The sequence below is a fragment of the Calidris pugnax genome, unplaced genomic scaffold (genome assembly GCF_001431845.1).
Source record: "Calidris pugnax isolate Ruff unplaced genomic scaffold, ASM143184v1 scaffold138, whole genome shotgun sequence".
Taxonomy (NCBI): Eukaryota; Metazoa; Chordata; class Aves; order Charadriiformes; family Scolopacidae; genus Calidris; species Calidris pugnax.
Genome location: NW_015090858.1, coordinates 44899 through 61079, shown reverse-complemented (window position 1 = coordinate 61079; position 16181 = coordinate 44899). Strand labels below are relative to the sequence as shown.

The 16181-nt window shown below is 48.2% G+C and overlaps 1 protein-coding gene across 1 annotated transcript in view; it reads left to right on the top strand.

Moving 5' to 3' along the window:
• TTC28 (tetratricopeptide repeat domain 28) overlaps positions 1-16181 on the top strand; it is a 157180-nt gene that overhangs the window by 112270 nt on the left and 28729 nt on the right. The window contains exons 10-12 of the mRNA XM_014944049.1: positions 195-413; positions 2439-2604; positions 9012-9152. Coding sequence (XP_014799535.1) covers positions 195-413; positions 2439-2604; positions 9012-9152 — 526 coding nt within the window. The remainder of the gene's footprint in view (positions 1-194; positions 414-2438; positions 2605-9011; positions 9153-16181) is intronic.

Sequence of the window (16181 nt, the reverse complement as noted above, 5' to 3'; positions counted from 1 at the left end):
CCGTACATCATGTTATTGCCTGCAGCCAAGATGATCTGTTGGACTGTATTCTGGCTGCTCTTTTCTGAAATAAGTGCTGCGACCCTGCTTGCCCAGGCTTTAGTTTGGGTTGGGATAGCAACTGTCCCTGTTCCTGCACATGGTGCTGCAGACCACGTTGGTGGCAGGTCTGAGAGATGGCTTTGTCTTTTCAGGTCACCATGATGAGGCGTTGGCGGTAGCAGAGAGAGGACGAACGAGGGCGTTTGCTGACCTGCTGGTGGAACGTCAGACTGGGCAACAGGACTCTGATCCCTATTCTCCAGTCACCATTGACCAGGTCTTGGAGACAGTGAATGGCCAGAGGGGACTCGTTCTCTACTACTCGCTGGCTGCAGGTTATCTCTACAGCTGGCTGCTGGCTCCTGGGGCAGGTGAGGTCCTTTTTGGAGGTGAGATCAAGGGAGAATTACACCATTTATAGCTGGGAGTGAAGCTGGGACCAGAGTGAATGTACAAGAGAATCCTTTCCATTTAGTACCTTAAAGTGGAATAGACTGAGCACCGTGACATGGCCACAGCAATAATGACACAGAAGTGCTTATTCAGGGCTTTGATGTTCACCTGGAGATGGAAACGTTTCACGTCTTTAATATTTCCATTTTTCAACCTCTAATCTGTATATATTTCCCACAGGGCAGAGCAGAGCAGTAATGAGATTCCGAGTATGTTGGCTCTGTGAGAATCTTCTATGCATAAGAATCCCTACTTTAATTATATTTCTGTGCTTTATCCTTCCAAAAGCTTTTGACATTTATTCACTGAAGTGGATTGCAGAAAACAGAAGGGCGTCCCCGCTTCCTGATATGCCATTGAACTGCCTGATCCTCTGAATTCTCTTCATATGAATGTGGAAACACTTATCACAGAGGAGCAAGGAGGATTAATTTGAAGAGGATTGCTTTTTGCAGACAGCTGTTGTTCATTATCTAATAAAGCGATGACTGTAAATTTTCATGAGTTCTTTCTGGATATAATTTAATAATTGCAGCCCTTCACCATGACAAAGCTAAAGAGATAAAAAACACTATTTAGATTGCACCAAAAATGTTTTGAGAAGCAAACATTCCCACGTGCTTGGCTTCAGATGGGGTGACAGTGATTGGAAGATAACGCTTTTTGGGGGCATTTTGTAGCATTACGTGTCTAAGTGTAAAATGGTGGTGTCCCGCTCTGCGTCCAGTCACTAATTGGCTCTTCAGGCCTGTAGTTTGCACAGTGAAATGCCAGTAACTCTATAGTGTTAATATCAAGCTGAACTGACTAAAATTCTATGGGTCAGAAGTACAGGGTTTGCCACAAGGCTTCATGACCAGTCTCCTCCTTGCTCAAACTGGGTCTTGCAGAAAAGCAGTTCATTCTTTAACTGAGTGGGTTTGTGTCTGGCCCCTTGAAGGCATTGCCAGGTGTTGGGAAGGAGAGGGACTGTGGTCCTTCAAGGTTCCACTCGAACAGCTTCTCTGAGGAGGTCTTCAGCTGTGGCTCCAGCTTGGCCATGGTGACCTCTTCTTGTTTCATTAGAGCTGACAGAGAGTAGCTTCAGTGGCAGCCCCGGATCCTCATTATCCCACTGAGATCGTACCCTTTAGAGCCTCTTCCCTGCTTCTGTCTTTGCTGCTGTTACTGCAGAAGGAGTTGCTATATTCTTTATTCCTCCACTCTTCTTAACTGGTTTAATAATTTATGCTGTCAAGGCAAACGGGGCATCCAGAGCAGCCTTTTACTCTTGATCACAGGCTGTAGAATTAATTATATCAGGAAGGATACGCCAGTCTGAGTGGAGGAAGGTTTTATCTGCAGTAATAGTTGAATTCTTAACAAAACAGCGAGTGTCCTTTATCTGGTTTACCCGTTGTGAAACGCTGGCTTTTAATATTTCACTGTGCATTAATCCATCTTTTTCTTTCTTTGTGTATAATGTATTTTCATGCACATGAGTGAAATGAAAAATCTTTGTGTGATGTGAGGAGGTTCTGCTGTAGTAATAACACTTTTGTTCAGCATTTGAGCCTTGTGTGTTCAATTTATGTGATCAGAGGCTATTAAGAGGTATTTTTCATGCGCATCTATTGAAATGCGAATTACTGTGGTAGGTGCTTGTATGAAAGATCTGTTTTATAATTTATACGAGACTCCTGCAATAGCAAATGCATTCTGAGCATCTCATAAAAGCTCTGCTCTGCCTTTCTACCTTGGAGCCATCGTCTGCAAAGTACAAACCCAGATTTGAAAAGCAAGGCTGTGATTCGGAATGCTGGAAAAGCCCCAAGGAGACACGGCAGGGAATGCTTTGCCCCAGTTGTACTCAAAATGCCAAATGCTGCGCCGCTTCCTAGATGTTTGCTGGCAGCACTCCTCCTGCCCTGCAGAACTAACCTCGTGATGCTGGTGCCTTGCAGGAATTCTGAAATTTCATGAATATTATCTGGGTGACGGCCTGACAGAAAATGCCGGGGAATTCCATGAAGCCACCAGCGTGACCCTGCAGACAATAACAAACTCTGCGCTGGAGCAGTACATCTCCAGCGTGCGGGAGGCGCTGGGGGTGGATTCCTACTACACCCGGTAAGTTGGGGAAGGGGCTCTGACATCCTGGTTCCCCCTTCTCCCACCTGAAAGCAATTTATAACAGTCTGCGATGAGCTAATGGGCTGAGAAGTCTGAGAATTGGGAGTCAGAGCAGGGGCAAATTTTCATTGCAGTCCCGAGAAAATGGCTTTGTTTTTGTATCCATGGCTATTTTTCTGCCAAGTAGCTCTATATGCACATGCAAATAAGGTTTGAAGCTATAGGCTGGGTAATTAATCTATAGATTGGATGAGGAGGCAGATGCCATCTCTGACTGTATATGGGCAGATTCCATCCTACTTACGGTTTCCAGTGTAATTAATTCCCCTTCAAAGGTTTACTTATGAAAAACTGCAAATACCACAGGAATTTTACCCCCCTCCAAACATGTTCCCTTGTGGCTATAGCTGAGTAAATAATTTACAGTGAATTAATCCGTCTGATGAATTTCAGCAAAGAGGGAAGAAACTTACTCCAGTTCGTTACTCAGATACGTGCGAGTGTCCTTTATCTGGTTTACCCGTTGTGAAACGCTGGCTTTTAATATTTCACTGTGCATTAATCCATCTTTTTCTTTCTTTGTGTATAATGTATTTTCATGCACATGAGTGAAATGAAAAATCTTTGTGTGATGTGAGGAGGTTCTGCTGTAGTAATAACACTTTTGTTCAGCATTTGAGCCTTGTGTGTTCAATTTATGTGATCAGAGGCTATTAAGAGGTATTTTTCATGCGCATCTATTGAAATGCGAATTACTGTGGTAGGTGCTTGTATGAAAGATCTGTTTTATAATTTATACGAGACTCCTGCAATAGCAAATGCATTCTGAGCATCTCATAAAAGCTCTGCTCTGCCTTTCTACCTTGGAGCCATCATCTGCAAAGTACAAACCCAGATTTTAAAAGCAAGGCTGTGATTCGGAATGCTGGAAAAGCCCCAAGGAGGCACGGCAGGGAATGCTTTGCCCCAGTTGTACTCAAAATGCCAAATGCTGCGCCGCTTCCTAGATGTTTGCTGGCAGCACTCCTCCTGCCCTGCAGAACTAACCTCGTGATGCTGGTGCCTTGCAGGAATTCTGAAATTTCATGAATATTATCTGGGTGACGGCCTGACAGAAAATGCCGGGGAATTCCATGAAGCCACCAGCGTGACCCTGCAGACAATAACAAACTCTGCGCTGGAGCAGTACATCTCCAGCGTGCGGGAGGCGCTGGGGGTGGATTCCTACTACACCCGGTAAGTTGGGGAAGGGGCTCTGACATCCTGGTTCCCCCTTCTCCCACCTGAAAGCAATTTATAACAGTCTGCGATGAGCTAATGGGCTGAGAAGTCTGAGAATTGGGAGTCAGAGCAGGGGCAAATTTTCATTGCAGTCCCGAGAAAATGGCTTTGTTTTTGTATCCATGGCTATTTTTCTGCCAAGTAGCTCTATATGCACATGCAAATAAGGTTTGAAGCTATAGGCTGGGTAATTAATCTATAGATTGGATGAGGAGGCAGATGCCATCTCTGACTGTATATGGGCAGATTCCATCCTACTTACGGTTTCCAGTGTAATTAATTCCCCTTCAAAGGTTTACTTATGAAAAACTGCAAATACCACAGGAATTTTACCCCCCTCCAAACATGTTCCCTTGTGGCTATAGCTGAGTAAATAATTTACAGTGAATTAATCCGTCTGATGAATTTCAGCAAAGAGGGAAGAAACTTACTCCAGTTCGTTACTCAGATACGTCCCATAACCTCATTTTTTTTATCCTATGGATTTATCACAAGTGAGGCTTTTTTGCTTATTTATACTCAATCTTGTGATTTCTCATGGCGTTTGGTTTGATTTATTGATTGGATGAGTATAGTTCTGTATTCATACTGATATTTACAAGTTACTGTAACTTTGATGGTGAGGGCACTAAGGGTCCCTTGGCAGCCCGTGCTGGAGGCTGCCACCCTGCAGACCCCTCTCTGTGTGACTCACTGTCTGCAGGGGCACTGCTCACCCCAACCTGGGCTTCCAGGTGGTGATGGTGGCCAAGAAAGAGGAAACGATGGCATCGATCCTCCAGTCGATTTGTGCTCAGGGTTCTGTGGGCAGCTGGGAAGCTGTTCAGCTTTCCTAATTAATCCTTGTAATAATCCTTCCGTAATAGCTATCACAGGCAGCAAATGCGTGGCTGACACCGCAGCGACATCAGTTAGACATTGCTTTGCAGAAGGCAGCAGTAAAACCATGCTGTGTCCTCGGCTTCCTGCCCTTGATCTGACACTTTCATAACAGGACAGGAATTTTCCATCGGATCGAAACAAGAGCATAACCCTGGACCTGAAGTCTCCCATCAGGTGGTTCAGCTCTGCAGGATGGTACCAGATTTCCAAGTTTCTTTCCCTGGGGCTTGCTCCAGTCTCTCACAGACAAATTAATTCTCCCCTTGGGGTAGGGAGAACTCAGCACTTGGTTGTGTTATGTTCCCAGTAGCAGTAAGGAAACGGGTTGCAGTCAGCTTGCTGGGTTTGAGGCTCCGAGAGGGCTGTGGCCACCAGTGCTCAGCACGGATGGCCAGTCCCTCTGTGCTTCTTGCTTCACGAGAGATTCAGATGCTGGAAGGGAGCTGGAAGCCGTCAGAGGTTCTGGATCCAGGTCTCTTTGTTTCTCTTCTTTTCACTGATTAAAAAGTAAATTAAAGAATGTGTGTCTGTGTTGGAATGGTGAATGTGTCCTGAAAGGTTTGCGCTGCAAGATGGGCTCAGGTTGTGATGACACGTTCCCTTGGTTTTACCTCTCTTTAGGGAAGTGAAGAGAAAGCTCTGCCTGAGTTTGTTTGCTTGTTTTGATGTTGTTTTTTTTAACTGTACCAGAAAAAATGCTGAATTTGTGAAGGTTTGGGAAAAGGTGTTTCTGTCAAATCAATCGGTGGTGCACAGTGCCAGGCTTATCTTTGCTTCTCAGTGCTCTGAGCAGGGAACGCAGGCACTGGGCTCCCCAGCCCGGCCTCCTGCTCCCGCAGCCTGATGCTGGGCTCGGGCCAGCTCAGGGAATTGTTTGGAAGAGCCACTGCCAAGCTGCTTAGTACGAGCACGGGGCTGTGAGTCGGGAATCAGTGCTGTGCACTTCGTGTGGGACCTCTGTGGCCTGGCCCAGCCTTGCTGCTGTTGTCCATCTTCTCCCAGAGAGATGTTATCTCCCGGCTTAGGTTACTGGGAAAGACCTGAGGGCTGGGACAGTCACAGCAATGAGATGGGGTGGCCTCTTTGGCTGTCCCTTTATCAGGAGAACCGCTTTAGCCCCCTGGCACGGGGCTGTCCACTCTGCTCTTGGGCTGGAAGCCTTTCCCTTCTGTGATAACCCCCTTCTCTGGGAGGTCTGTGAAGGCTCTGGGGCCTCTCCAGTTTGGCTGTGGGGACAGGACTGGGGCTGTCGTGACAAAGAATGGCAAATAGCTGTGTGTTTGTGTGTCTACAGCTTCTCTGTGGTTCCTTGGGGAAGTGTCTGAGATGTGTTGTTGCTGGGTATCTCCGGGCTGCCCTCGGGGGACACAGACAGTGTCTCTGGGCTGTGCAAGGGCTTAAAGAGCAGAAAGTTTGAACAGAAATAACGTGTTCCCATTCAAGCATACAAAAATGCTGAAAAGCAGCTATTATTCCTGCTTGTCCAGGAACATCTGAGATAAAAGAACTGTGACACTTTTAAAACTGTCAAGAAAGCAATCTGCAGAATGACACTGGCTGAGCCTCGCGTGATTTCAGCTCAGTCATGAGCCAAGAAAGCTTACTAAAATAAAAGACCAAAAAAAAAAAAATCAGAGATCTGTATATGAGTGTGCTGCTTGGAAGGTTCTTGGCAGCTGGCTAAACATTTATATGCAATTTATGAATGGAATTCATTTCCCAATAATTGTCTATATTTGTATAGTGCCTTCAGGCCTGGGCTCTATTACTGGCATTACATCCAACGTGGAGAGAGAAGTTTGTCAACTGCACTGCCAGAGAAGAGCTTGTCCAGCTTGAGAGGAGACCTCAGGGTTTTTTGCTGTGTTTTGGGACTGTTGGATTTTTTTATCAGGACGGGGGTTGTGTCAGTCTGCTAAAGAACACAAGATGCTTTTTTCCTACTTTAGTGGAAATCTGCTCCAAAATTGCCACCAGCCACGCAGTGGGGTGAATCTTACTCTCTAGATACAGTTATACACGGCTGAAATCTGCAGTTATGCCTCGTGTAACATATTTGCAGGTACTTTTTTTCAATTCCATTAACCCTTTGTCACCAGCGATTCTCCTCCTGGCAAAGGGAGTTCTTCGGTCTTCAGGTTCTGGGGTGAGTTTTTAATTTACTGTGATGTCAGCTTCCCCCTCCCTGCGTGGTGATGGTAGATGGTATGTTTTTGATTAAAGATCCTGGGTTTAATGCTTGTCTCTGAGATCATTGGGCTGGTGCGGTGTGATCACAGGCAGAAGCTCTTTCCCCACTTCAAAATTAAACACAGGGAATTAAACAAATCGTGTCTGTTCCATGTGGGTGAACGTCATGTTCTGCTTTGAAACTCTTTCCCCACATGGACCAAGTGCCTCCCCGCAGCATTGCCGGCTGCCACCGCGCTCCGGCACACCAGACCTGCAGGAGAAACTGTCATCTCCAGCCCCTGGAACCTGTTCTCTGCCTACCAGCCAAGAACGGGGGGGTTTAAATATGTATAGTACACGTGTGAAAGCTTTTGTGTGACTTCTCATAGAATCATGGAATCGTCTAGGTTGGAAGGGATCTTTTAGACCATCTAGTCCAACCATCAACCTAACAGTGATAAAAAAAGCCAAAAGAAAACCATACACACACACCCCCCAGCCAAAAGAAAACCATACACACACACACACCTCTCACTAAACTATATCTCTAAGCTCTGTGGCAACCCATCTTTTGAAAACTTCCAGGGATGGTTCCTCCAACCCTTCCCTGGACAGCCCATTCCAAGGCTTAATAACCCTTTCAGTGTCAAAATCTTTCCAATAATCTCCAATCTGAACCTCTCCTGGCACAACTTGAGACCGTTTCCTCTTGTCCCATCGCCTGTGACTTGGGAGAAGAGACCGACCCCCCCTGGCTACACCCTCCTTTCAGGGAGTTGGAGAGAGCGAGAAGGTCTCCCCTCAGCCTCCTTTTCTCCAGGCTGAACACCCCCAGCTCCCTCAGCCTCTCCTCACAAGACTTGTGCTCCAGACCCCTCACCAGCTCCGTTGCCCTTCTCTGGACCCAGTTCTCTTCTCCGGACCCATTTCTCAGCTCATAGCTTGCTCAAGAGCACTGTGGTTGTGTGCTTTTCTGTTCAAATATAAGGGCCATTGCCTTCCAAAATGCTGGAAGTGTGTCTCTAAGTGCTGTTGCTTCTCTGGAGCAGCACATCTTCCCAATTTCTGCTCCCAGAGAGGAAGGGATGCTGTTGTTGGACGTGTCATCAGGATTTTGCAGTGGTGGTGTTCAGTTCCACACTGCAGCCTTTGCTAGAAATGGTCCCTTTCAGCTGGTCTGATTACGCTGACAAATAACTCATAACTTGCAAAAAAAATAAAGTTTGAGAGACTTTAAAGTCTGCTTGAACTTGTGTTGGGACAGACTCTCTTTAGGGAGAGCATGTGGCCTCTCTCGGGTTCATGAACTCGAGATTTTTGCCTCTTTAAGGAGTGTTACTCAGAGCTGTGCCAGGACTCCGAACCGAGCGTGCAGCTGGAGGGAAAACACGCAGGAGGCAGCTGTTGACAATATTTTCTTTTCCTTGTTTTTCCTTCCCTCGACCCCGGCTGTTGTTCAGCAAACACCATTTCAGGGGTCAGGAAGTGATTGTCTTTTGTCAGGGCTTATGTTTTCAGGTTATTAAATTGTAGTGACCTGGAAGTACTGACTTAGAAACTGTCCTGTGGTCCATACAGCAACGTAGGGACAGCTCTAGTGACCTGCAGGAGTTTGTGTTGCACGTTTGTTTAATTCACGTGCTCTTTATTGGAAAACGTGCCCTTAAGGAAAGACTCCAAGTTGTCAGGAACCCAAAAGGAACCAGCAATGAGATGCAAGATGGGTTAACAGGTTTAGCTGAAGGATACAAATTCCAAGGTTTGTGATGCGCCGTATAACAGGCAAATTATTTATTAAAGGGAGATGTTAAAAATAGTTGGGTTCGCCTTTTAGAAAGAAGAGAAAATATTAACAACAATATGACAGAAAATCTGCTCTGAGGTGATGGGGCTGTTACTCCCTTGCAGGCCTGGCAGGAGGAGGTGATGCAATCCAGGGGAAATTTTACTTTCCCATTTGGCTGAGGTTGTGTCTGAGAAACCTTTTCTCCCGAAGTGGCTGATGTTTGTCACAAAGCTGCTGCTCTGTCTGCCATCAATGACTCCTTCACCCTCTGTTCCCCCTACAGAGCCTGTGCCAGCAGCGAGACTGAGAGTGAAGCTGGGGACATCATGGACCAACAGTTTGAGGAGATGAATAACAAGCTGAACTCAATGACCGACCCCACCGGCTTCCTCAGGATGGTCAGCAGGAACAACCTCTTGAACAGGTGAGAGCACAGTACCACACTGTGGGGATCAATGAGCAGAATGAGACATCTGGCAAGTTTAGGGTGCACCTGATGCCATTGCTCATGGTCTCCCTGTCGCCCTGAGTCCTGGGGGCACAGAGCAGCAAACTGATACTGTCCTTTATGGCTGCAGTAACCATCCATTCTTGACAGCATGGGTGTACGGGGAACGTTAAGCATCTCTCTTGGGCATGAGGTCCACATGTTTGTACTGTGCAGCACTCTCCCCTTCTCAGCAGAGGGGCCCATAGGCATTTCCCTTCCCTCCTTTTCCATTGTGTTCTTGTGGTGCAGTGAGAATTTCCCCCTCCCTTAGGAGAGCTCTGCATCTTGCTCCTGATGGGACTGAGAATCCATGACTGCCTGGCGTTGCTTGTGCATCCAGCCTGGGAGCTGCGAGTGCCTGGTGGCCTTCCACAGATGGGCGGCCAGTTGGAGGTTGGTTTTGTTCTACAGACCCAAGTGTTGGATGCGAGCGACAGAGAAGCCCTGCCAGGTCCTGGAGTGGCATAGGGTCTAAGGAAGGAATGGCTTCCTTCCTTAGAAATAGAGATTTTCAGTAGGAAGGAGGCAGAACAAGGACTGAAAGTGTCGTTGTGGGAGGGAGGACCCCAGGCACAGGCAGGGACCTAGATAGGACTATGTGTGTCACAAAAAAACTCGGTGGCTTGTTTTGGGAGATGTAGGGGGTGGCATCTTCATTCCCTTTCTAGGTGGATTTGACAGCTTAAGGTGATAGCAGCAAGGACTTGTCACCAATTGTTAAGTGATAACTCTGTCCTGAGGGACAGCCATTTCGAATCTGCTCTTCTCCTGGCCAAGGGCTGTTTTTGACTGTCTGAGCAATTGCGAGAGAACTCTGTTGTGTCCCTGCTGTCTGTGAGATGTGGTGCTTGGAGCTCTCTGTCTGCTACGCACTTATTATGGAAATACTTCTTTCTGTTGATCTTAACTGTTGTACTAATTAGCTGGGAATGTGCTGCGTTTCCAGAGTTACAGGACCGTGCGCTCACAGCACACTCTCCACTCATTTTCTGCCTCTTACAGCTTGATCAGGTCCCTGTCTTTCGTATTACTGTGCTAATTAGGGCAAGCATTTGAAATGAAAATTAAAGACAGAATTTTTCCAGTGTTACCGCTCCCCCAGTGGAGAGGGGCTGCGTGACGCAACCCGGGGTTTCTGGCTGGATCTGTGCTCCAGCAGGGATGGTGAGCACAGGATACCCCAGGCCTTTCTCAGCTGGAAAAGCGAATGTGGTCTGCCCGCAGCCTTGGGAGCCGTCGCTGGAGCTTGTGAGCCCTAACAGTGTCCCCATGAAACTGGGAGCTGCCTCTTGGCATCAGCAACTGGCCTGGTTTTCTTTCTTTCTTTCCGGAATCCACATGCGTATCTGCTCAAGCTGCTGTGTTGGTGATGAACTAGGAGTATGTACAGTTTGGGATCAAACAGGCTTGTCCCCAGGATTGCTGAGATGTTTTTTACTAGTTCATCGGGCTTGGAAGGATGCAATAATGCCCCTCTGATTACAGGGGACAAATATGATCTGATTCTGCTCCAGCATATCCTAATCCTCAGGAACGCTGCAGAGGCCAGCTCTGTCATTCTGCTCCATAGCAGTCAAGGGCATCACCTTGAACCCACAGCCAGGAGCTTACCTCAGGTGCCTTGTCCCCATTTTTTACTAGTTCATCGGGCTTGGAAGGATGCGATAACGCCCCTCTGATTACAGGGGACAAATATGATCTGATTCTGCTCCAGCATATCCTAATCCTCAGGAACGCTGCAGAGGCCAGCTCTGTCATTCTGCTCCATAGCAGTCAAGGGCATCACCTTGAACCCACAGCCAGGAGCTTACCTCAGGTGCCTTGTCCCCATCAGGGATGGGGCAACTTGGACACTACAGTGAAAAGCACCCTCACATGAACATCAGGAGGAGGGCTAGAAGCAGCCGTGTCTTTGATGTTCTTGCCATGAGCACTGAGATGCAGAGGATGAGAGGACACTGCTTGTGGCCTGTCCACCATGAGCCTGCAGGTGGGGACCTCCAGGGGGGCTGCAGTGACAGAGCTAATGCTGCCACCTCTGTTTTGCACCGGGTTTCCTGAGCCCTGAATTCAGAGTAGATGCTGTGGTTCAGCCCAAGCCTTTCAATACCTCCTCTACTTAACATCTGCTCCAGTCTGGTAGATGGTCAATCTGGAGGCTGCAGAGTCTAGAATGACACTGTAGACAGCTCTACCATGTGGTTCTTCAGAATTAAACTGTGTGGAGAGTGTTGTGGCTCACAGCATGCTGCACTCTGAGCTTGAGACAAGGAGACGTCCTTGCGAGACCCTTGGAAGCTTCAGGAAGGAAAACTGTGTGGAGAGTGGTGTGGCTCACAGCATGCTGCACTCTGAGCTTGGGACAACAAGGAGACATCCTTGCGAGACCCTTCGAAGCTTCAGGAAGGGAGAGGTGAAAATCTGCATGGAAGAGAGCCAACTAAGAAATAAAGTGAGAGCAAGCAGCGTTTGTGTGCACTGGTCTAGAGCTCTAAGGAGGAACCAGGAGCTCTTAGACTTTGGTTAAGCAACAGAATCGAGCAGTTAGCAAGACGTGTGACCTTGCAGCTCCAGACTCCATCTCACCTCCTCTGTGCAATGGCTTTTCTGCCAGTTAGCACTGGAGTGCAGTCATGTCGCTGTAGGTCAATGCTGAGTGGGTGGTTGCTGCTCCAGAGGGTGGTAAAATTGTGGCTCACAAGCGGTGATTGAAGGTATGGGCTCTGTTTGCTTTGGCTGCTGCACTGCAGGGGACAGAGAGGAGTAGGGCCCGCGTGGAGCTGAGAATAAGAGCTTGTCTTCCCTACTGCCAAGGCAGGCCCTGCGTTCCTCATGTGGGGCCTGAATCCATGTTCACATCTTGTGCTTGAATGTTGGAGATCCTCAAGGGAGCTTGCGTGGCTTGGGGCCAGCGCAAGTTCCCTCACGCACAGGAATTGCACATGCTGTTAAGGTCCCATGTTAGAAAATGAGGCCCTGGAGATGCTGGGACTCTTCGGAGCCATCCAGTCTCCATGTCTGGCAGCAAACGGGTGACTGAAAGAAAGCCTTTGGTTTGAGACGGGGGCCCTCTGGCAGCTTGTCGTCAGGTAACCTGGGTTTCAAAGCACAGAGAATAGTATAATTCTTTGGCAGTTCTGTTTAGAAAGCAGAAATGTGGGAGTTTGGTGGTTAACTTAAGGAACTTCTGAGAAGAAATGGACTTTAGAGGAGAAAGAAGCACGAAGGGATGCTGCAGTGATCTCAGTACTGGGCAATGGCTGTCTAAGCTGTGGATGCCGCTGGTATAGCCCCCAAGGTAGACCCAGCTGCTCATGTCTTAGGCAGCTTCTGTTTTCTCTGCTCCATAGGGCTCTTAGACTTTTGTTGGGTTTCCAAATTAAAATCTGATTTCCTTCCTGGTAGTTGTCTTCTCCTCCAGCAAGAGACTTGATCACTGCCTGGACCTGAGTGTAGCTCCCCCACTGTTTCTTTGGCTGCTCCACCAACGTGGGGATACAGTTTGTCCTCCTTCCATGGACCTGTGGAAAACATGAGAATCAGCCCTGACACTGCTCAGAGGGTAAAAATGCACTTCCCTGAGGGCAGTTTTGGCAATGCAGCATGGTGAGAATTGGGAAAAGGCAAACTGGGAGGTAAGGAGCTGGAGAACCGAGCAGCTCACCCCCTGCGGAGCAGAAGGATAGGGCTGTACCAGGGATGCCTGGCCCAGGACGAAGCGAGGTGGCAGGTAATGAAGCCATGGCTGGAGGGTCTCTTACCTCTCTGGTTCTGTACCATACAGGGTGCAGCACTGTGGCTGCCCAAGCACAGCCCACACAAGCAGAGAGCGCTGGGTGGTCTGTGGGTTTTGTGCAACCACTGGTGGGTTCTGGAGATAATTGCGGATCCTTGAAACTATCCGCAGGGAGCTCGTATCTTAATGTTTTCTGGAGCTTCCCACAGCTTGGTTTTCTAAGCGTGTCAAGGCTCTGAGTGTGGATTGGGGGCTGCATCTCTAGGAAGGGTCTTTTTGAGGAAGCCTTGCAGGATGACAGGCCTGATGGATATTCATTGTCAGACCACTGCAGCAGAAACTCTGACTCCCAGCTCTCCAGAATGGCTGTGCTTGGTCATGAGTGGGATCTGACTCATCCAGAGTCCTAACGAGGGCCAAGAGGTGTGAACCCCTCCTTCCTGCTTGGGACCAGCCACCTTCATGCTCTGGAAGCAGAGCCAGGCCCTGTGAGGCTGGTGGTAGGACAGGTCGGTCAGAGCTCAGGGCTTGCGTGACAGGGGCTTTCTCCCCCTTTCTCTGAGGCTGCCCTGGGATCACGCTTTGTTCTTGCATCTCCAGCACAAAGGGCGGAAGCGGAGTTAATGCTGATACAGGCAGGCACTGCCGAGTCCCACTTTGTGCCGTTTCCTCTGCTTGCTGCAGGTCGGGCTGCCTCACACAAAGGGTTATAAATAAGCAGCACTGCCAGGTCTGTGCGGAGGCTTCCAAAGGAGAGTTTACTGTTCTGGAAATAGGGGGACCTCTCTGCATCACAAGAGCAACATAGAAATGATCAATGCAGCACCCCAGAATCCAGCACCAGCGCTCTGTAGATGGGACCAAAATTTGGCCAGAAGATTCAGGAGTCTCCCTCTTGCCACATTGAAATCACCTGGACTCAGCTGCCTGACGAGGCACCTGGAGAGCTGGTGGTTTGCACTGCTTTGGGAGGAAAGGGAGTGGGCTGGCCAGGGCTCCAGGTCTGCTCTGCCTGCTACAAAAGATCCCTGTCCATCCTCCCCCTATGGATTTCCTCACTCCTCTTTGTGTAGACAAACACACAGGCAAGAGATGCGAAAGATTTATGATGCTCCCTTGGTTTTGTTCTCATAAAAAAGCAATCTGAGTGGTGAAGGAATAAATCTAGAGCTGCTTGGCTGTGAAACCAAGATGAAGGAGGCTCTGCTGATTAGAGTAATCAAGCCCCTATTCCCTGCAATAAATTAGTGTGTTAAAATCGCTTAATGCAGCCGGTGAGGCTGGCGGGTGCCATCTGCTGGAAAAGAGCTGCTTCTTGGGATGGTCACAGAATCACAAAATGTTGTGCTTGGGCTGAAGCTCTACACGCTCACTGGTTTCTAGATAAGCAGTGGGGCATCCCTGCCCTTCCAGACTGGTGAATCAGCCAGGATATACTGGAGGGATGTGCTTCGAACACAGGGTTCAGGGCAATAAAACCATATGGCAATGGGAAAGCACAGTTTTATGTTTTCTGATCTGATTTTAAAATCCGTGCTACGTAAATATGGAAACAACCGAGTGCTGCAGAGTGGGCTTGGCTGAGGCAGCTGCTGCGGGGAAGCTGGGCAGAGGGGTTTTAAGGGAGCAGGCAGTGCTGAGTCCATGCTGGTACTGTAACGAACTTGGTGTTCGTTAATCACCCGGTCAAGTTTTCAGCAGCTCTGAGGAGCTTTCACCAGAATCTCTGCATCGGAGAGCACGGGCAGTTGGATGCCAGGCTCCTGTTCGCATCCTTAAATTACTCCTGCTGGCCCATAGGATGTAAATTCCTTGTTGGTGGGGAGCATGGGTGGCAGCATCATTTTTTCTTTAGGTAATAGGTTTTAGACATGATGTGAGGTGAGTCTGGAGAGTGATGGCAGAACATGAGGAGAGAAGGAGAGGGGAGAAATAAATTTTCTGAATCTGTGTGTTGGCATGTGCCAGAAAAAGTGAGGGGTCTGTCTCAGCCCTGCGGAGTGGAAGTGGTCGGAGTGAACTCGAGTGCAATATTTTTGCTCTCCTTGTCTTTTCTTGCCTGTTGGCTGGTTTCTTGCCTGGTAGCGTGAAGAGACACTGTGCCTGTATGTGTGTGTGTGTGTGTATATCTGCCAGAGGCATTATATATGCATTCATACAAATATGTATGCTTATAGCAAATATGCAATCAACTATTAATATATCCCATTGACTAACATATCTGTTGGATGCGGAGTTTTATTTTGATTTCCTGGATGTGCCAAGACTTTCTGGTTTTACTTCTTTTCTGTGTCAAGAGCCAGGAGTTGATCCAGGCAAGAGGTGAAAATAAGGAGCAGAGACAAGACATTTCTTCCGAGTAAACCTTCTTTAAAAAAGGACATTGCAGACCAGTGTCGTGACAAAGCGTGTGAGTTTGGTTGCGAATCAGGAGACTATAGCTGCATTCCTGTTGTGTGGGTTGGCAAAGGCACGTGGAGTTGGAAGGTGTCTGAGAGGCAAAGCAGTGCTGTGCTTCCCAGAGACCAGGAACGGAGGGAGGCTCTCTCTGAGCAGCAGCAGCAGCAGAGCCACATCTGGACTGGGATTTCATGGAACCCTCCATGAAATGCATTTGGCACCTTGAGGACAACGGGGCATGTGTTGCCTCATGGGTGGCCTTTTATACTTGAGGTTGTTGTGTTCGTTGCTGTACAGCCCCCATGGTGACTCTGGTACCATTACTGTTCAATGGCTTATTTCCTTCCCCACGTTTTCCTTAAGGCCCACCTGTTAAAACTTTCTGGAAATTTATCCTTTTCACAGAAAATGGTTGTTCGTGGCACCAAGCCAAGGATAACCTTTCTGGGAAGCACAGCTGCTGGAAGAGCGAGACCAGAACGGGGCAACATCATTTCCTCAAGAGGACAGTAACTTTTTGTAGCCGTGCCATCTTGGTCTCCTCAGAGTGATTGGTGTTTGGTGGCTGGTGATGCCAGGAGAGCACATGCAGAGCTCTGTCTGGGGGGGTGTCAGAAATGGGCTCCAGGTCAACTCTTGCACCTGACTTTATGGAGTCATTCAGAGGAGTGGCAGCAAGTGCAGGCACATTCTTCATATATTCTTGTTTGCCTGTTTTCCTGCTTCCTTTTGGTACCATGCTAGATGAATTGCTGCGAAACCCAAGTGCAAATCTTCCTGTGATCATAATCAGTTGTTGATGGGTCTCGTGTTTGCCTGCACACAAC